Below are 21507 nucleotides of genomic sequence, written 5' to 3' on the forward strand. Positions count from 1 at the left end.
CGCAGCCAATCAGCGCGGGGCCGGCTGGGGGCGGGGCCCGGCGGCGGGGGAGGCTGTTTAAAGTGGCGCTTGCGGGATGGCGGAGCCGGCGGACTATCCCCCGTTCCAGCTGGGGAAGCCCCGCTTCGAGCAGGTACGGCGGGCTGCGGGAAGCGGCGGGGGCACGGCGGGAGCGGCGGCGGGAGGGCGGCGGGAGCTGCAGCAGCCCTGAGGGCGCCATCGCCCCCCCACCCCTCAGCGGAGCCCCCCGCTCCCCGCGCCGCTTAGCCCCGCCCACAGCGCCGAGCGGCGCGCTGATTGGTCCGCAGCCGCCGCGCCATTGGCCGGCCGGGCTGTCAATCAGAGCCACCGCCCCCTGCCCGCGGCGGGTCCCGCGGCGCGCGGGCACTGGCGCGTCCCAGCGCGCCCCTGTGGCGCGGGGCGCAGCGCGCCGGGCGGGGGGCCTGAGGGTCGCGGGTTCGAGCCCCGCGGGCAGCGCAGGGCAGCGGGGACAGGCAGGGTCCGGTGTCGCATGTCGCGGGCTCGTCCTTACCCCGCGGGGATGGTGCGAGGGAATGGACTCTGCCCGGGCAGCCCAAGGTGGCAGGGAGGGGAAGGGCCGCGCTGCGATGTCAGGGATGCTCCAGGTGGGAATCTTGCCAGCCGCACCGGGGCTGCTCGGGTTTGGTGCCAATGAGTTGAGGGGTGTGTTGTGACACCCAGGGTGGGCTGTAGGACAGCAGAGGGTGATAGATCTCTACATCCCTGTCACCTCTGTACCTGGCACCTGTCCCCAGGTGAGCAGAGCAGGGGCACAGCAGCTCAGCCATGCTGCCACCACCCAGTGTGGTTGACCAGAGACCATTTATTGTGCTTGTGAAATCACTCAGGCTGCTCAAAAAGCTCATAACATCTCTTTAACTTGGGCCTGTGACTGTGTCCCACCATTGGGACAAATCCCAAGCAGGCCATTCCCACTATCCCCAAGAATCCAGTATCCCAGCTGAACCACACTTGGCTTGACCCAGCCACCCCTTTGGGATGAGCTGTGGGTTTCCCCATTCCCATGGTGGATCTGCTGCCTCATCCCACACCCCATATCCCTGTGGGGCTCAGAGCCCATGGGAACAGGATGGGCTTTTAGGTCCCTTCCAGCAGGGCAGGAGGGCACTGGGGACATCCTCGGGGCAGCAGGGAGAGGCTGAGTCCCCCAGGAACGTGAGGCATGCTCCGGCTGGGGAGAGAGGGAGCTTTTTCATCAGGAGAGGAGGAGGAGGAGGAGACGCTTCTCCCTTCTAGACACCACAGATGATTCCAGGCACACTTGGCAGCGAGTCAGGCACGGAATCGGTGCGTTCTGTTCATTAAGGAGCGACTGTCACTTGTGGCAGCATTGAGAAAACGTTGCAGGGCTGTGGCAGGATGTTCCTGCCTGTGGGGAGAGGGGAGCTGCAGAGAGGGGAGAGGGGCTGGGCCTGAGCGAGGGTCACCCCTTGGGGGAAGTGCCCTTGGGATTGGATTCTTTGGGAATGCTTTGCCAGAGCTGCCCCAAGCATCCCAAATCATCCCACTTCTTTTTTTTTTTTCAGTGGTTTTATCCCTTCCCTGTGAATCCTCAGCAGAGCACTGGAGCTCTGGGAGCTGCAGGAGGGGTTGTGGTGTTGGTGTCCTGTTGGTTCATCCCTCATTCCCTGTTTTCTCCTGCTGCCCCTGCCCCAGGTTGGACATCCCAGTCTGGAAGCTGACAGCGTTTTGGGGTCACAGAGCAGGGGAATGGGATGTTTGCAGGGTTCATGGCTCTGTTTGGGATGCAGCACCACTCCATTCCCACTCCCCCCACAGCCTGGGAGATCCCAGCTCCTCCACCCTTGGACCAAACTCTTCCAGTTCTTTATTTCCTCCAGATCAGACTCTTCCAGTTCTTTATTTCCTCCATCTTGACCTTGGGCTTTCCTTCCAAGCTGCAGTGCTGGAGAGGAACCCCAGAGCATTCCCAAGAGATCAGCAGGCCCTAAACCTTCCCTACCGGCTGCTCCTGCTTTCCCCATACCTCCCTGCCTTTGCCTGTTCTTTCCAGGGCCTTTCCAGGTTTTTATCTGTCTGTAAGATCTGTTTTAGCCAACGAAGATTCCTCCTTGTTTTGGGCAGGGTTAGCAGCTCGGGGCGCTTGTTGAAATTCCAGCCATATCCCTTGGGATGCCAACACTCCTTTTTCCCAGGAAGTGCTGGCTGGGAGCAGCTCTGGGGCCTTGTGAGGGACATTGGCCTGAAACTGGGGCTGGGAGAGACACAGGACATCCTCCTCCCTGCGGGGAGAACAAGGAGAAGTTGTGTGCTGGGAACAAAAGCCTCGGGAGCAGAGCCTGGCATTTGGTTCAGAGCAGACTGGGAATTCCCTTCTCGCAGTGCCTCGGAGCTCCTGGGAAGCGCTGAGCAGAATTTGGGGCAGCAGGGGGACAAATCCAGCCCAGCAGCACCTGTGGGCTCATGAAATGCCCTTTTTCCCCTGCTGCCTGTGCAGCTCCCTGCTTCCCCTGCTCCTCCCCAGGCGATGTTCTGTCGAGTCACCTTTTTTCCAGCTCCCTGCCGGAAAGAGGCTCAGGCTCCCAGTGGAAACGGGGCTATTTTTAGGTGAAAGAAGAAATGAGGACGTTGGGCTTGAGAATGTGTGATAAGGACTGCGTTTTCTGACAAGTAGGGCTAATTTGTTAGAAACACTCTTTTTCTTCTTTTTTTTTTTTTTCCTTCTTTATTTCCTTATTTTATTCTTCTTCCTTTGAGGATCTGCTGAGTGCTCCCTCTCCCAAATCCTGCTGTGTGTTCCCAGTGCTCTGGGGTCATAGCCCAGACATTTATCCTGGGCAAAACCCAGTGGGAGGTGTCCCTGCTCATGGCAGGGGTGGCACTGGATGAGCTTTAATGTCCCTTTCAACCCATACCATTCCAGGATTCCATGCTCAAGACAAAGATTCAGGAGATGAGGTGATGCCTCAGCTGCTGCTCCATGGGCTGTTATTGTTCATTTCAATACATGGAATTGTATTATTCATTATTCCATTAATATCCATTAATCCATGGTACTGAAGTATTGTTCACTTCAACACATGGAATGGAACTCCTCTCTCCTCGAGTGATATCATTATGGAGAAGGGAATTTCTTAAAAGGGTGCAGAAGAATGGTGGAATCACAGGATGGTTTCGACTGGAAAGGACCTGAGAATCCATCAGACTGAGAATCCTCAGTTTTATTCTAAACTTTCCCTGGGCTGGACAAGAAGTGAGTGCAGCTTGTGCCTCATCACAGTTCTGTTCCTCAATGGCTCTAATTGTCTTCGTTTTGTTTGATTTATCTTAAGTCTCTCTTGATTAATTGGAAGCTGACATAAGCCTGGTTTGGAGCTCAGCCCCGCCCTAAACTGTGTGCCTTTTGCTCTGGCTTAATTAACTCGTTTTTAAAACCAGCCTGTAATTAAATGGTGAAGTTGTCTGGACCTCCTGCTCTTCCCAGGGCTGCCCAGCACAGACTCCTGGGAATCCTTTCCCTCTGGAAGGTGATTAACAAACGTCTTGCTAATGACCACTTACCTGCTCTCAAATCCCTGGAGCCTACGAGGAGTTTATTCCTTCTGGTTCTTGGGCTCAGCTGGACCTTCATGGCCCAAATCCCGGATCCATGACACTCCTTGTGCCCTGGAAGGGAATTAATATTCCCAGCCACTTCATCTTGCTTGCAGGCTGGTGAGAAGTGGTCCCAAAATAGCCCCGATTAATCACAGGGAATTTGTGTTATTCAGTTTGCTCCCGGTTTACAGCTGCTCCAGGAATTAAAGGGGGAAAAAGCCCAGGGATGGATATTTGGGAGCTGAAGGTCAAACCTCTGGGCATCTCACAAGCTCCATGAGGATGAGAGCAGGGCTGGGAATGAGCCTGGGAAAAGGGAATCATCTCCACTTCTCATGGGAAGCAGGGTTGGGTTGGCAGTGAGAGCACTGAGCTGTTCTGTGTCCAAAGGCTGGATGCTCTCATCCCATTTCCTTCTCCTGACAGCTTTTGGTTTGCTGGACGTGAAATCCCAGACTGGTTTGGGCTGGAAAAGACCTCAAATCCCATCCATTCCCACTCCATCCATGTTCAGGGACAATTCCCACTATCCCAGGTGCTCCAAGCCCCAATGTCCAGCCTGGCTTTGGACACTCCCAGGGATCCAGGGGCACCACAGCTTCTCTGGGAATTCCATCCCAGGGCTTCCCCACCCTCTCAGGGAGGAATTTCCCCCAAATTTCTGAATTATTAGGAATTGCTGGGGATTTTTTTCTGTCTTGTGTTTTGCACAGAGCTCTTTGAAAACCAATCTTGGATAGAAAAGATTCTCCTGGCTTCCAGTCAGGAGAACAACCCTGGGAAGCAGGGAATGGCCAGGATGATGGGAAGCCAAGCAGGAAGGCCCAGCAGTGAGGCAGCTTCCACAGGAAGGAAAAAACACGGAGTTCCACGGCTGGGCTGCAGAAAAAGAAAGGATTTTTTTTGTTCAGGAGCTGGTCAGGCATAGTGGAGAGCTGCAGGAGCAGGGAGGTGTGCAGGGAGGGAGGTGAGGTGCAGTCCTGAGGAGCCCATGTGGCTCTGGGTTGGAGCCTGGCTCTGCTGGATGTGCTTCCCAGGGATTTTTTGCGGTGGGGAAATGAGGCTCCAGCTCAGCAGAGTTCAGCAAAACAAACAAAAAACCTGCCCAGACTCTGATTCCTCAGTGGTTTTGGTGTTCTCTGACTATGGAATGGACAAGTTCAGGCAGCAGCACCTCGGAACAAATCCCTTCTTCCTTCCTTCCTGCAGCTGTGGTGCCCCTGGATCCCTGGGAGTGTCCAAGGCCAGCTTGGAATGGGGCTTGTGGGACACTGGGAGGTGGCACTGGATGAGCTTTGAGGTCCTTCCAACCCACCATTCAATGAACCCATGATTTGGAAGGGTTTGGGGCACTCTGAGCTCCCCAGCTGAGCACCAGGTGGGAGTGGCAATGGGATAGCATCAGGATGAGCTGAGCTGCTCCAACCTGTCCTGAGCTGCTGTTGCTGAGCTTGGCCAGGCAGGATCAGGGCAGGAGCTCAGTGCCAGCCAAACCCCAACCCTGGCATGTGGGATTGGCTTCCCCAGAGCCTGGGCAGCTTGGAAAATGGCAACTTGTGCTTCTAAACGACATTTACCTCCTGTCTCTTTGAACCTGAGGTGTCCTTCCCCCTCCCTTGTCATTTACTCCTTGGTCAACTGGCTGTAAAACACTGATGTTCTATTTAATTCCATTATTTAATTCCATTACTGAATTCCATTTAATTCTATTTAATGTTGCTTTTCCCCACTGTGTCACACGGATAAAGGCAGTGGGGAAGTCAAGAGCACTCAGATTTAGGATCCCCCTGTCCTGCTGTTGCTGAGGGCTGTGGGATGAGCTGTGGGATGGGGCTGATGCTCTGTGGGATGGCTGAGGGGTGGATGGGCTGAGTCAGGAATTGCTCACATCCCCCTGCACCCCTGGGAAGGGTTGGACAGCGGTGCTGGGGGCTGCTGGCATCTGCAGGCATCCTCCAACCCAAAATAAAAGGGAGGAAGAAAATGTCAAGCTCAAAAAATGCTCGAAAGTACCAGAATTAGTGTTAATTAAATCCAATGCTAATTAAAAACCGCTGTGCTTTTTCTCCTGGAGTTGCGTGGAGCAATTTTGTTCTTTTTTTAGTGCAGAACACAGGAAAATAACAGAGTTTTGCAGGGATGGGTGTTGTGGAGTGAGGTGGTCAGCAGTGTCCTGGACAGAGCCCTTGGACAGGGATTTGCTGGAATGAGGGGGCAGAATTGCTAGATGAGCAGGGAGGCAGCAGCACGTTCTGGGGAGCTCTGCCAGCAGTGATTAAACGCCATTCCCGCTGCTCCATCCACACTCAGTCCTTTATTTATAGCCCATTCCTGCAGCACAGCCCAGCAGGAGATGTGCCACGTGTGCCTGGAGAGCTCCTGAGGGTGTGCAGCTCCAGGAGCTCTGTGGCCATGATCCACAAACCCATGGAGCTCCAGGATCCACATCCCCATGGGCTCTGGGCTCTGGGGAGGGCCTGGACAGGGCTGCTCTGTGTCCACTTGACTCCCTCTGGATCATGGAATCCACACTGGTGTTGGAGTGATGATGTTCATGTATCCCAAGGGCCCCTAATCCATCAATATTCCATGGCCTGGTGCTTGGAGTTGGCACAAATTCCATGGATGTTTTTATTTTCATTGTTTAATTCCAAGTCTCCTTTTCTCCTTTCCTCTGGAGCTGCCCATGAACCTCCCATGGTGTCTCACAGATCCTTTCCCCTTCTTTCAGGCTCTATTCCTGGTTCTGGTGGTGTTCAAGGCCAGCTTGGCTGGAGCCCTGAGGCTGCTCTGGTTGGGTTTGTTTTTAGGGACACATCTGGAAAAATCCAAGCTGGATGTGCCTGTGCAGGGATAACACTGCAAAACCTGCTGAAGAATAAAAGGAGGGATTTAGAGAATCCTGCAATGGTTTGGGGTCAAGAGACCTTGAAGCTCAGCCAGTGCCACCCCTGCCATGGCAGGGACACCTCCACTATCCCAGGGTGTTCCAAGCCCTCTCCAGCCTGGTCTGGGACACTGCCAGGGATGGGGAATCCCCAGCCTCTCCCTTCATCCTGGTTTGTCCCAAAATCCATGCCCCTGGGGCTGTTCTGGTGCTCAGAGCTACTGGCAGGAGTGAGGGTGAGCAGCACAGGGTGGCACAGGCACTGCAGGGTGGGAATTCCAGCTCTGGAGCTGCACTGTGGGGTTTTGTGGCCTCAGGCATCTCCCTGGAGTCCCACAGGCAATGTTTGATCCTTTTCCCCCAAAGAATATTTTAGCAGCTTGGTAGCATCTCTTTGTTAAATCATCTCTTTGCTGTCCTATTGGCAAGGTCCACATCCTCACTTTTTCCCTCCAGATTTCCTATCCCAAATTACCACTGAAGACCTCCTGTACTATTTATTTTCAGTTGCTACTTCATTCTGCAAAGGAAATAAACCCTGAAAGGCAATTTCTCACTGACTGTGGTTTGGGGTTTTTTTTGTCTCCTGTTTTCCAGACTTCATTTTACGGCAGATTCAGGCACTTCTTGGACATCATCGACCCACGAACTCTCTTTGTGACTGAGGTAATGTGTGCAACACCTCTGTTTTGGACAGGACTGTTTATTAGACAGCTGGAGATGAAAAACAATTGCTCCTGTGAGCAGCAGCAGTAATGAAAGCAGATTTCCAGTGGGTTTGTGTCTCACAGGTGATTGATTGCCCAAACGAGTGCTGTTCAGTCTGGAACAGAGCTCAAGCACCAGTGAATCCACACTCCCAGCTCTTCCTGCTCACTGGGGAGGCCCTGAACTGGTTTTGGGCACAGTTGGCAGTGGTTTGGTCTTCTCAGAAGGAGAATTCCTACAGGTCTGCATGGAAAAAAATGCAGGTGAGGCGATGAGAGAGCAGATATGAATTTCATGGAGGAGTGAGCTGGGTGAGTTTGTGGTGCAGTTCTGCAGTGGCTGCACTCAAAGAGATATTTTTTATTGTTTTTCCTTGGTTATTGCTCCGTTTGTAACAGGATTTGGAGTTCCTACTCCTTTATTTCCTTGTAGTGTTGTCCAGCTTGACTGCAGCTCTTTGCTTCCAGCAAATCATACCTGAGGGTGATGGGGAATCCTTGGGAAGGAATAGTTCTGAATTGGGAAGGAAGAATTCCTGAGCTGGAATTCTGCCTGTTGGCCAGAAAACTTCAGATTCTCAATATAGGGCAGCTACTTTTTCCTTTTTATTTTATCTTTTTCCCCAATATCCCCCCTGAGGCTCCTTTTCTCCAGGCTGAGCTCCTTTCCCAGCTCCCTCAGCCCCTTCCCAGCACTTTTTAAGGGCTGAATCTTCTCTGCTCCTGGAGGGAATTCTCCTGCTCGTTACTCTCCATGGAATCTGAACTCCTGGTTCCTCCTCTGAGCTCCCATGGGGTGACCTCTGGCTCAGCCATGCATTTTTCCACCTTCCTGTGGTCACCTTTCTCCAGGTTTTTGGGGGTTTGGTAAGGCTGGGGATTCAGAGGGATCACTTGGTGTAACTTCATTTTTCCAGGCAGCTTTTGATGAGGTTCTTTAGAAAAGGTGAAATGCAGAGAGAAAAAAGAGCAAAGTCTGAGTGGCCCAATTTTATCCTGAGTCAAAATCGAGCAGTTTTGGGTTCCAAAGTGAACCTCAATCAAGCAGGGAGGTTCTGTGTCCATTTTTGGAGTCTGGGAAGGACAGGGCTGAACTTCCACATCTCCAGGAATGGCTTGGGGGCTTTCCAAGGGGGAAAATACCCTCAGTCATTGCCTTTGGGAGTTGGAGTTCCATGACAGGGATGTCTGAGTAGAGCTGCAGCACCTTTGTGATGTCCCCATGAGTTCCCTTTCCATGGAGAAGTCTCTTGGCAAGAGCTGGGTGACTTTTTGGGGAACAAAATCTGCTTTTTGCTTGTCCTGCTCTCTGCTTTACAGCAACGAGTGTGTGCAGACATGGAACTCCAAGCTTTTTGCTCTCCTTTGATAACAAAGAGGGCAAATAAAACCTGGGCAGGGTTTGCTGAGCCCCAGCCGTGTGCAGGGAGCTCCTTGCCATTGACAGATGGCTGCAGCTCCCAGGCCTGGGGAGCAAACAAATCCCTGTTTGTCTTGGAGGAGCTCATTGGCAAACAGGGAAAAATGAGTAGATAAATGAGTGTCTAATGGGAATGGGGGTTAATCCCATGGAAAATGCTGGGAAATGTGATAACATTTGATTTTTCTCCATGCTTTTGTGTTGTTCCATGCCAGTGGCTGTGTTTTGAGGGAGGATGGAGGGATCACTCCGAGGGGGAATCGAGTGATGCTGAGGATAATTAGTCTCAGTGACACTCTTCCCTTACTCATTCATTTTTCAATAAAGCAGATTCTCAGCACAATTAGAAACTTGCTTGTCTTTTCGAGGTTCTTTAGGAGGAGATCCTCGGGGGATGCTGCTGAGCTTTGGGTTCTGTTGTTCCTGTGCTTTTATCTCCTGGGGGAATCCTTCCCCACATCCACCTTGTGTCCATATTGCAGCACCTCTGACCAGGGGCTTTACTTGGGTGCTAATTCAGCTCATTACTGCTGCTCTAATGAAATCATCTCCTGGCAGCTGCAAGTTTGCCAACTTTCTCAATAAGTGGGAAATGTGGCATTCCAGAGGTCACCGAGTGCTGTCCCTGAGACCACGAGAGGCCCCTCGGTGGGTGCAGGGCCTGGCTTGGAGATGTGTGAGCTTAAAATGATTGGAGTCATACTTTTAATTGCTCAGTAATTAAGGTCCATCGGGAGCAGCAGGTATTTTGATAAGGTGAACTTATCCCATCTGCCATTAGGCTGGACACACTGTTAACACCCTGTGGGAAGCTCCTCCTGGAGGAAGCTCTGATAATTCCGAGCAGAAGTGAAATCAGAATTACAGAGAGCTCAGAAGGGGCTGTGTGTTATCTGCCTTTGCTCTATCTCATTGTTCGAAGGCTGGATCTGCAGAGCATCTTGCATTCCCATATTTGGGTTTAAAATGGAAGCAGGATTAGATGTATGTTATTTATACGAACGATACCTTCTTACTCAGCAGATTGACTGTCTGTGTTTATTCAGTGTCACATCTGCTGGCTCCACTCGAACAAAAAGTTTCTGGCTCCTGTTGTCTGGCGCTGTGGATCCAATACAATGGAGGCCAGCTGGAGTCAAGTCTGCCATGTGTGTCATCCCGGGGAGACACAGCCCCGAGCCGGGGTGTGGCTGCTGGTGGCCACAGCTGGATCTCCACAGCCACGGTGAACTGCTGCTGGTGGCCACCAGAGCCTTGGTTTGGGGCAGGTGGCACCGAGTGCCAGCCGGGCTGAGCGTGGAACCAGCAGAGCTCACTGGGGATCATCATCCCCACAATCCCAGTGTGAGCAGAGTGAGGCACAGACTGTCCCCTGTGCCCTGGCCTGGCCATGGTTTGCTCCCAGAGCCCCCAAAAGCAGCCCTTGCTGGCTGTGTGTTGGTTGTGAGGCGGGAATGTTGTCGTGCTCCTGGCATAATGACTTTATTGCGGTCTGTATGTGCACATATGGGGTTCTGGAGGCTGCGCCGAGCCATGTGCAGCTCCTGTTGGGATCCAAGAGGAGACAAGGCGCAGATCTTCCCGGCAGAAACAGCCCTGCAGCAAGGGGGACAAGGTGACAACTCAGGGGAAGAGCTATGGGGTTGGGTGGAGGGCTCTGGCACACTACAGGTGTGCAGGGCTCTGTGGGACACAGCTCGGGTGTCCCCTGTCCTGCCATGGGGCTGGAATAGTGGCCATCAGCTCATGGGGTGGAACTGATTTCCTGCTGGGGTTGTTCTTCCTCCTCCTGGACACCAGCCTGAGGGGCTGGAGGTGTCCAGGGACGGGAACAGAGCTGGGAAGGGTCTGGAGAACTCCTGAGGGAGCTGGGAAAGGAGCTGAGCCTGGAGCAAAGGAGGCTCAGGGGGACCTTGTGGCTCTGCACAACTGCTGCCAGGAGGGGACAGCCAGGGGGTCAGGCTGTGCTCCAGGGAACAGGGACAGGAGGAGAGGGAACAGCCTCAGGCTGGGCCAGGGGAGGCTCAGGGTGGATTTTGGGGAAATTCCTGCTGGAAAGAGCTGTCCAGCCCTGGTGGAGTCCCCATGCCTGGAGGGATTTCAGAGCCTTGTGGATGTGGCACCTAGGGACATGGGGCAGTGGTGGCCTGGGCAGTGCTGGGGATGGTTGGAATGATCTGAGGGATTTTCCAACCTCAGCAATTCTGGGATTGCGCAGTTCTGTCACTCAGACTGGTCAGGGCTGGGTGTGGGTGCAGCAGCTGGTGGGGTTTGTTCAGAAGCTCCCTGCAGGTCTGTTCCAACCCCTGGTGACTCCCAGTGTGTCCCCAGGAACAGAGGCAGAGCCTGGAGGGTTTGGATCCAAATCCTGCTGGAGGATGGATTTGGTGGATGGGTGTAGACTCATCCCAGCTCTGCCTGCTCTGTGGCACATCCACAGCCACAAAGCCCTGCTGAGGGAGCACCCATGGCCCAGCCCTGCCCCTTATCGAGCCATAATCCCAAACCTGGGTGTTTTCCAGCCGTGCTCCTCCCTGGGAGCCACCCAGGGGTGAAGGGTGTTCCTCCCCAGGTGCCTCAGCCCAGGCTGGAGCTGCTGGGTGCTGGCAGGGCTGAGCTCTGCAGGAACATCCCCGGCTGCAGATGGTCTGTCTGGCACCCTATTGTGAGAGCTCAGACCCCAGCAGCCACCGCTAGAAGTGCTCGAGGTTTTTCCTGAGGGAAGGGGTATGGAAGGATTGAGACACTCCGGGGGAAAAACGTGGTTGTGGGGTTTGTTTTTTTTTCAATCGGCGATGCTGTAAAATATCGAGTGACACTTCATCCCACAGACAGCAGCAGAGAAACCAAGCAACAATAAATATTGAAACAGTAGCACAACCTTGCAGACAGACCTCGTTTTTGCTGTTAAAAAGGAGCTGAAGTGTAATCTTAGACATTATCAGCTATCAAGTGGAGCTGCATCGTGCTGAAAGCCGGCGAGTGGAGCTGCCTGGCATTTGGAGCTCTTGCATGTGGTAAAGTTTGCTCCTGGCTTTTTTGGAGGTTCTGGTTAAAAGAACGTGCTTGACTTTTCCAGAAGGAATAAGAGGCAATGAGTCTTTTCCCTAAATTTGGAGGCTGGGGGGTGTTTGCTGAAAATACCTGAGCACCTCAGAGCTGTGTGAAAGGATCTCCTGGACTCACTTTCACACTTTTGTTCCCTTTCTCTGCCACCCTTTTGTGTCCCTCGAGACCCACTGGCAGTGCTGCTGCAGAACTCCTTCCTCTGCAAAAATTCCCCTCTTGTCCCCAAGGAGCCCAGAGAGGGAATTCGTGGAGACTATGATTTTAACAGCGAGCCTGAGCCTTTTTGTTTGCTGTTTGTTACCATTCTAAACAAGATGGGATCTGGCCAGGGTTGTTATAGTAACTACTAAGATTTCCTCAAGAGAAGGGGGAAAAAATAGCACAGGGCCCCATTCATGCCTTGCTGGCAGCTCCCATTCAGAGTTCTGCGGAGATTGTTTGCGAGGCACTCGGTGTAGGTAATTCCAGGGGCAAAACTCTGCCCCCAAATGAGCACAAATGGCAATTCCCAGTTGGTTCCCAGCTCTGGCTCTTCACCTCGGGATTATCTCTGTGCTCCTGGACAATCATCATTTACTGCTGGCCTGCTAGGGAAGAGCTTTTCCCCAGAGGATATTTTGGAACAAGCCAAACAACTCAAGAACAACTCCAAGAGACCCAAGTTGTGATCTTGTAGGATTGATTGCTTCTCCTTGCAGGCTGGAAATGCCTGAAACAGCTGAAAATTCCGATTTGTTTCTCAGCCCTGTGACTTTTCCCAGATTTCCAGTGATCAACCACAGCCTGGAGTGGGTTTGAGTGCAGTTGGTCATTCCAGCTGGAGGCCCTGAGGTTCTTGTAGGAATTCCCAAATGTCCATGGTGTTGGATTTCATTCCCTTTCTCCCTTTTCTCCCTAAACCTTTTCTAGAGGAAAAGCAGGTCTCCCAGTGATGTTTCTGCATCCCCAGAAAACACCACCTCAAATTCAAAACTCTCCTTTTTTCTCCAGTGTCAAGAGGACTTGGCTAAAGTAATGACTCATTTCTCTGTCAGGGCTGTTGGATAGACATAGAAAAGAATTCCCAGTGCCTGTCCTAATCCAGGGAAGCATCCAGGACACATCTGTGCTCTTACAGAATGCAAGCTCCTTCCAGGAAATATTCACTCTACCACTTCCGTGTTATTTTGTATTAATCTGAGCTTAATTTTTAAGGCAGATTCAGCAAGTGTGGATGGGGTTTTTTGAACCAGACATGAAAGCTTTAATATATCAAGTAATTTTCTTGACATATAAAAGAAAAAATCTTGATATTTTTATATATCAAGTAAATCTTGATATTTTTATGTATCAAGTAATTTTTGGAGCAAGGCAGTTTTCAATGGGGTTTTTTGAACCAGTCATCAAAGCTTTTATACATCAAGTAATTTTCTGATTTTTGGAGCAAGGCACAGGGTTTCCACACAGTTTTTTTTAGGTGGAATGGGATTGCCTGGCCTTTGGAGATTTCTGAACACAATCAATCCATGTTTAACTCTCCAACACCTGGTTTTATGGATTTCCCAGTGCTCCAATAAAACAGCAATAGAAGAATGAAAGGAATTGCTCACACCTGGCACTGAAATAAGATCTAATGTTGAAATAAGATCTAATAAGATCTAATGGCACTAAATAAGATCTTAAATGCTGTTCTTGGAGATTCTCCCCCAGCCTGGGCCCTTTTGGGGTGGGAATGAAGGTGCCAGTAGTGGAGAATCCTGAACCTGCAAGGGGACCAAAGTTCCATCTGGTGGGAGAAATCCAGAGCAGGAGTTGGGTTTGGTGATCCTTGCTGGCCCTTCCAGCTCAGGATGTTCCATGATTTGAAGTCCCAAGCAAGCAGCCTGGAAAAGTGGGAGAAGGGTGGTGGGCAGCTCTTCCTGGAGGGTCCTTCAGGTCCAGAAAAGAGGGAATGATTCCAGGCCAGCATTCCCAGAAATAGGGCAGGAATTGGGAAATCTGTCCCCTGTTCTGTGAGTGTGGTGACACAAGCTGGGAGCTTTGCCTGGTGACCCTGACCTGCACCAAACAAACCACTCCTGAGCCCATGTTTTGCCTGGAATACAGAGATTTTTGCTGAGTTTTTTTGCCAGACCTCGAGTTTTCACAGACTCTGCTCTGCTGAGCAGCTGCTGATCCCTGCCAGGGGATGGAAAGTGCAGAATCCACTGGGGCTGGGAATAAGGTGGCAGTGGCAGGGTGAGCTCAGGCACTGGAAAAGGGCTGTGGATTTGGTCCCAAGTGCAGGAATGGCTGCTATTCCTGTTATTCCTGCTGTTCCATACATCTGGAATGTTGTCAGGACAATAGTCAGTCATTAATTGCTGCTTTCAGGTTGGGCTTGCAAGGCAACAACAAAGTCCCCTTTGATGTGGGCATGAAAGGGAGAGAAGGAGTTTCTCTGCTGTGGATCCATGGATTTGAGCTCCTAAAGAGCTTGGAATGCTGGGGATGGAGCTTGGGGTGACACCCAGGAGCCCAAACAGAGCTTTGGGGGAGTCACCAGCACCTCTGGGCTATGCAGGGAGAATATTCCCTATTCCTGGAGTGTCCTTCTCAGGAAAAGCTGCCAAACAGCCCAGCTGGGGCTGCAATGTCAGCCCAAGGTCGATGTCACTCAGCTGAGGAAGGACAACCTGCAGGAGGCTTTTGGAATGGTGTTTGGCTTCAGATGTTTGGGAGCCTTTGCTCAGTTATCCTGAACTTTCTGCAGACCTGGATAAGCACATTTAACCCCATGGAAACTGCTTTCCATAGCCTGGTTTCTTCCTCTAGAGCTTGGGCAAATCAAAGCATCTTTCTGAGTCTCTGCTTCTGCCCTGGGGGGGTTTTATGCTTCAATAAATACATATATTCTATAGAAATATATATTCTTTGAAGAAAAAATATGTATATATTGGTATGTGTATATATATTGTTCTATATGTATACTCTATGTAATGTGCAATATAATATAGCATGAATACAATATAATACAATATCATATAATATAATGCAATGCAGTACAATGCAATACAATATATATGCAATATATATACTATACAATGTATATACAATACAATATATATACACACAATATAGAATTGTAGGACCATTTCTGTATTTCTGTATTCCTTTGTTTATGGCACTCTGAGGAAGATCTTTCTTTTCCAAACCTGCACTGGAGTCCCCTGTGCTGCTCAGGTTCTCACTTCCATCACAGTGACAGCTGCCTGTGATATTTTTGGGGAGGACATGACTTTTTAGGGGACATTGAATTCCTACAGGTGATGCTTGCTTTTCCCAGCTGGAATTTTGGGAAGACTCCAGTATTTATGGTGTCTTCTACAGTTCCATTGCCAGGGGAAGGTTTTCCTATTTCCTCTTCTGTTCCTCCCTCCTCACCTCTGTTTTCCTCCAGCTTCTGGGGCTAAATCCAAACCAGCAGGACAAGTGTCCACTCCTCCCTTTTCCCTTTATATCAAATGAGGAAAAGGACCCATCACAGTGGATTTAAGCTGGAAGAGCATGGGAATAGATGGGATTTGGGAAGGAATTGCTGGCTGGGAGGGTTGGGAGGGGCTGGGATGGAATTCCCAGAGTGGCTGTGGTGCCCCTGGATCCCTGAGAATGTCCAAGGCCAGGTTGGATCCACCTGGCATGGTGGAAGCTTTCCCTGCCCATCCATGTGGTTGAAACTGGATGAGATTTAAGCTCCCTTCCCACCCAAACCATTCCAGGATTCCATTAAATCATTTTCCCAAAAGAAAACATCATTCCATGTCTTTAATTCCCTGCTGCTGCTTTTCTTGCAGAGTCGCCTGAAGGAAGCGGTGCAGCTGCTGGAGGATTACAAACATGGCACTTTGCCCCCAGGAGTCACCAACAAAGAGGTCAGAGGGGAAAACTCTTCCATTTCTACTTATTCCTGCAGTTCTGTGGGGAGGTTGAGCTGGGGGTTCAGGTTATGCTCTGCTGAAGGACATTTTTGGTGTTTTTACTGATAAAATCCTATACTGGCTTCCCTTGCAAACTGCTTGTACAGCAAAAAAAAAAAGTCCTTTTTTCAGCACTTGTCAGTGCTGTGGGTTCTTGTAGCAGCAGCTGTGAGGCATCAGCCCCTGCCCTGTTCCAATAATTTCCATTTCTGCCCAGATATAAACATTGTTTGGGCTCCATCAGCCCCTTCTGATCCTGGAGGTTGTGGAATCCCCATGGATGAAGGTCCTTACAAGCTTTGGGGGGTTCCTGAGAAAATAAAGAGTCATTTTTGGGACTTTGGGACAGAGGGATGCATTTAGTGATCTCTCCAAGACCTCATCAGTTTTCTGGACTTTTTCCTGACATTCCTCTGCGTGTGGAACTTGTGGAAGCAGAGATGAGGATTTTAGAGGTGTCAAACTGCTTTTGGAGTCTTTTACCTGCAAATCAGTGCCATGAAACAAAAATCATTGATTTTCTTGGGGGTGTTACCCCAAATTCCTCTCCTGTCCTGCCCATGTGGAGACTCCTGACCATGACACCAACCCAGGGGCTTTTTTGTGGTCCTGCTTGGGCATCCAGCACAAAATTAATCAGTCCTGTGTCATTTAATGTCATATCAAGAGCAGGATAAGACGATCAGCAGGCCTGCCTGAGGGGATGTGAAGAGCAGCAATTCCAGAGGAGCAGTGCATCTCCCAAATAAACAGGGAGGGAAGTGGTGGGGAGCTTTTCTCCCACACCCTGTAGGTCAAGAAACCTCTTCTATTTATTTTTCCCCATCCGCAAGCGATAATTTCTTCTCATCAAAGACAAATATCAGAGGTAAATTAAGGAAATCAACATTCCTATTCACTTCAGAAAGGGGCAGCTCGGGTGGGAGGTGCTGTGCTGGGAAAGAGGCTCGTCTGCCACAAAAAATAAACGGAGAATTGTCACAAGGCGTTGGCCTCCTGCTCTGCTGATGTCACTGCATTCTCCCGAGCAGCATCTGATGGGAAGGAAGAAGCTCCAGGGCTGGGGAGGGAAGGAGGCAGCAGTGATGCAGCAGCAGTGACTCAGTTCCATCTGCCTGAGGCAGATGACACACAAGTCACTCTCTGTGACAAACCACGCAGACTTTTGACCTACATTTGGCAGAGTGGCACAGCCAGGCTATTCGCAGAGTTCATTCAGAATTCCCGTGGGGAGAGCAGGCGAAGGCAGCCTGGTTTGTGTTCCGTGGTGTGCAGGGGGTGAGGCTGAGCTGGGAGGCTCTGGGTGAAAATCCAGGTGAGGGAGGGGAGAGGAAGTGATGGGAAAAGGAAATGTTCTCGCATCAGCGTGAAAAATCAGGGGTTTGTAGTGAAATGGTGACCCAACTCCCTTTGGTCACAGTGCCAGGGATGGCAGAGGGGTTTGGCTCCTGGGGGGGGGATTGCAGCAGGAGCTGCTTGTATTTAATTACTGTGTTAATTAAACCAAACCACAGCATTAATTAAGCCAAACCTCCATCCCTGGAGGTGTCCAAGGCCAGGCTGGACAGGGATTGGAGCACCCTGGGATTGGAGCACCCTGGGATACTTTAAGGTTTCTTCCCACCCAAGCCCTTCCAGGACTCCATGGCAGATCCAGAAGGCTGTGAGACTTGAATGTCCCAGGATGTCACAGCCTCTCCAGGAAGGGTGAGAGTGGAGGGGACTAGGTGACCTTCAGGGAGTCCCCAAGTGCCACATCCACAGGGCTCTGAAATCCCTCCAGCCATGGGGACTCCACCAGGGCTGGACAGTCCTTGCCAGCAGGAATTTCCCAAAATCCACCCTGAGCCTCCCCTGGCCCAGCCTGAGGCTGTTCCCTCTCCTCCTGTCGCTGTTCCCTGGGAGAAGATCCCAAAGCATCCCATTCTCATCATTATCACCCCAAACTTGCCACAAAGACACCTGGAAAATGCATTTTTTGCTTTCCTGGAGCTAAGATTGACGGTTTTCCTGGTTTTTCTGTGCACCACTCTCTGCAGGATAAGCTCTGGCTGTGGGGCTTTGACAATTTGCAGTTTTCTGGTGCTAATTTGGGAAAGGGAAGTGGTGGAGCTGTGGAGAGGTGCCTGATCTGTGGCACAACTGCTCGGATTTGTGTTGGGATAAGGGACTGAGCCACGTCCTGTGTGACAACTGAGTGTCACACCTTCCTCTGCCGCACTGGTGAGGTTGCCACAGGTGGCAGGGCACCAGCAGATAGAGGTAATTTGATTTTTGACTGATTTTGGTGGGTTTTAGCCCTCTCTGATGAGGATCTGGGTAGAGGTAATTTGATTTTTGACTGATTTTGGCAGCTTTAAGCCCTCTCTGACTGGGATCTGAGCTGATCTCTTTGTGTTCCTGTGGGCAAGGACTGGGTGTTGGAGTAGTGACCTGAGAACACAGAGTCTGAAGGAGGATAAATCGCTGTTATTGCTCATCTGAAAGGCTGGGGAGAACTTCAGTGATCTCATCAGAGAATTGACTTTATCTCCTTGAAGAACTGATTCCTCTTTGGTCGCTTGAACACCTCAGAACTGAGCTGGAGTGGCCTGGATACAGAACACACAAAAAAATCTCTGAATGGGCTTGAGTTTCATAATCGTAAGTTTTCATCTCCCGAGTTTTCATAATCAGCCCGAAAATCATGCTCACCTTGGGAGACTTCAAAAAGCAGCACTCTGGGCCGAGTTTGAAGGCATTAATTCTCCCCAAACCAGCTCTCCCCCCTCGGGAACAACTCAGAGACGGAGCAGACGAGTTGTTTTGACAGAGCTCCCGACAGAGCTCGAATCTCTGCTCGTGCCTCATTCAGAAATCGGCGGAGCTCGGCGGGGATGGAGCTGCAGCAGCTCTGCACACTCCCTGGCGCCTGCTGCAATGGCTCTGCCTCGTGAGAAATGGAAAATACAGAGCCTAGAGCTATGTCACCGCGAGCAGCTCCTCCGCACGCAGCTTCTTGACAGGGCTCTGTGCAACCAGCCTTGCTCTGCTGCGTTCCCCAGGCAGATTTTTCCAAATGAGCTGGAATGGAACAGCTATGGGCTAGCTAAAGATAAAAAAACCTCGGAGGAGATGGAATTGTGCTTGCAGCAGTTCCCCAGGATGGGCTCTGAGGCAGTTTCCAGAATAAATTCTGGCATGTGGACACCTCTGCCCCTTCCAGGTCTCTCCTGCTCTTCCTCTCAGAGTGATTTCACCACTCGGGAAAATGACCATTAACTCAAGGTGGGAAAAACCCATTTCTGGGGCCTCAATAGGAAAAATGAAGAATTGATCTCTCACCTGTCGATAGCTGCTGCACTGCTGAGAGCTCCTTGTGGAGGGGAGCTGGGGGGTTTATTCCTACGTTAGAAAGATGTTTTAAAACCAGGATTTTTAGCCTGGGTGTATCAATTATGTAGTCAGCAAAACAGGGGAGAAAGAGCTGCTTGATCAGTGTTTATTCAGTGGAGCAAGAAAACACACTCCAGGCTCAATTTCTTCAACTGAGCTTATTTCCTTGAGTTTTCATTTAAACATTTAAAAGTCAGGCTTGGTTTTTATTAAATATACAGCTGAGTTTTTGTTAAATCCCCCCAACCCCAAATATTCTGTGCAGTGGAAATACCCCATGCTGTCTTTAATCCCCAACAGGCTCTTAGGATTTCCTAATTCTCCTCAAAATGAAAAGATGTCCTCGGGAATGCAACTATTTGGGGTGGTTTTTTTGTTCTCTTGGTCATTTGGGTTAAATATTTGAGGAGGATTAGAGGAAATGCTTGGAGGAGAAACCCCCTGAAGGCCTTGGGTAGATTTGGTCTCCTGGGGGGACATTTTGGGTGATGGAACTCCATGGACCCAGAAATGTCTGATGGCAGAAACAGCTGTTTCTCAGCAGGGTTTAGAGGTTTTAGAAAATTAGACATTTTTGCTATGAAAAGCCCAAGAGAACTGGTGTGTCTGGTGAAATTCCTCTTCCCTGGTTGTGTCTGTCCTCCTGTGGCTCCTGCAGAGGGGAGTGGGCAGTGCTGCTGTGACAACTGTGGGTCCCTGGTCCCCTTCTGTCCCCCCAGCCCAGGGGAAGGGGGAAAAGAGGATCCTTAAAGGGAGGTGGAGGGTTTGTGCTGATGAGAGAAACTGGTTCAGTTGGCATTGATGTCCTACCTTTTCCAGTTCTGGAGGTGTTGCACTCATGGAATCATGGAATGGTTTGGAAAGAGCTGGAAAGGACCTTAAATCCCATCCCATTCCACCCCTGTCATGTTCAGGGACATCTCCCACTGTGTTCCACGACCCAATGTCCAAGCTGCCCTTGGACACTGCAGGGATCCAGGGGCACCACAGCTGCTCTGGCAATTCCAGCCCAGCCCCTCCCCACCCTCCCAGCCAGCAATCCCTCATTCCCAACATCCCAGCCCAAGCTCCCCTTTCCCACTGGGAAGCCATTCCCTGTCTCCTGTCCCTCCATGCCTTGTCCCCAGTCCCTCTGCAGCTCTCCTGGAGCCCCTTTAGGCCCTGCCAGGGGCTCTGAGCTCTCCCTGAGTCCTTCCCTTCTCCAGGGCAACATTCCTAGCTCTCCCAGAGCAGCTCCATGGCTTTATTATTACTTTCCTATAAAGATTCCTCACTCTTTGCTCTTTGTGCTCCTCATTTAACCGCAGAATCCCAGAATCCCAGTCCAGTTTGGGCAGGAAAAATCCTTAACCTCATCCAGTCCCAATAGATGGGCAGGGACACCTCCCAGCAGCCCAGGCTGCTCATTTAGGTGTTCCCATGGTACCTGAGCAGCCTTTGCAGCCAGAATTGCCCAGGGATTGGCAGAGGGATGTCCCTGTGTGAGGGTCCCTGTGCTGGAGCCGTGTTTAGCTGTTTTTAGCGGAGGGCTGCTCCCGGGGCTGGCAGGATCTGTCCCCACGGAGCCCCGGTGGCTGCTGCGAGTGGGAAGGTGCAAATGACACACACGAGGGCTCAGGGAGCCAATTTGCAGCAGAAGGTATAGACTGTAACATATCCAATTCCAAACAGGGCAGACAATTCCCCAAACTGCCTCCTGGAGGGAAGCTCGGCTGGAGGGAAAAGGTTTCATTTGAGGGAATAGCTTCTCCCCTGAAAGCCAGGGCTGTGAAATATCAGCCTGATAAACAAGGAGGAAGAGCCAGCTTGCCTAAACATGGACATTTTCCCTGTTTTGGGAACGCTGGTGCTGAGGTTTAGCCTCAAACCAAAAGGCTGTACCAACTGCAGGGCATAATGATGTGGCTTTTGTCCTTTATCCTCAGGCTTCTCCCACTAATTTGTGGGATGGCATCTGTGCCCTGTGTGTGAGAGTCCCTCTCCCAACCTGTCCGAGAGCCCAGCACAGATTGGGGGAACAGATTGATGCTGGCATGGTAGCAGGCATGGGGAAAGTTGAGGGAAGCAGCACTCGGCGGCTCCCAGCTCCACAGGGACTCAAATCCCTCCTCTTCATGGCACAGCTGCTTTGGCTGGGGCAATTTTGGGCTCCAGGAAAACCCTTTCCAAAGCTGAGGAACCTTGGATGAGCTCAGGGTTTGGGCACCAAAGATCTGCCTCAGAATTGCCATTGGGCATCAGCTCTGGGGGTACTTCATGATGAACTTCAGGTTTGTTCATCACTTCTTCCCTCTAAGTACTTTCATTCTCTTAGCTAGAATTCCCTGCAGTCATTCTGTGCTTGAACTGCATTTCCTTTCCCTTGCAGGTTGAATTTTGGCCTTAGAAATTGAGGTGGGAAGAGCTGCTGAGCTCCTGCTTTAATATCTCAGCCTTGGAGGGCTCCAAATATTGACCAGCAGCAGCCCAGGGTGCTGGAATGCTGCTAGAAATTGGGATAAAATCCCTGATTTG

General features: G+C 51.1%; 1 protein-coding gene across 1 annotated transcript in view; it reads left to right on the forward strand.

The window, feature by feature from the left end:
- SFXN5 (sideroflexin 5) overlaps positions 1-21507 on the forward strand; it is an 86305-nt gene continuing 64798 nt past the window's right edge. Inside the window, exons 1-3 of the mRNA XM_085059346.1 lie at positions 1-133; positions 7085-7153; positions 15496-15573. Coding sequence (XP_084915472.1) covers positions 77-133; positions 7085-7153; positions 15496-15573 — 204 coding nt within the window. The 5' untranslated portion in view covers positions 1-76. The remainder of the gene's footprint in view (positions 134-7084; positions 7154-15495; positions 15574-21507) is intronic.

Source organism: Lichenostomus cassidix, chromosome 4, assembly GCF_008360975.1.
Source record: "Lichenostomus cassidix isolate B80296 chromosome 4, HeHo_3.0, whole genome shotgun sequence".
NCBI lineage: Eukaryota > Metazoa > Chordata > Aves > Passeriformes > Meliphagidae > Lichenostomus > Lichenostomus cassidix.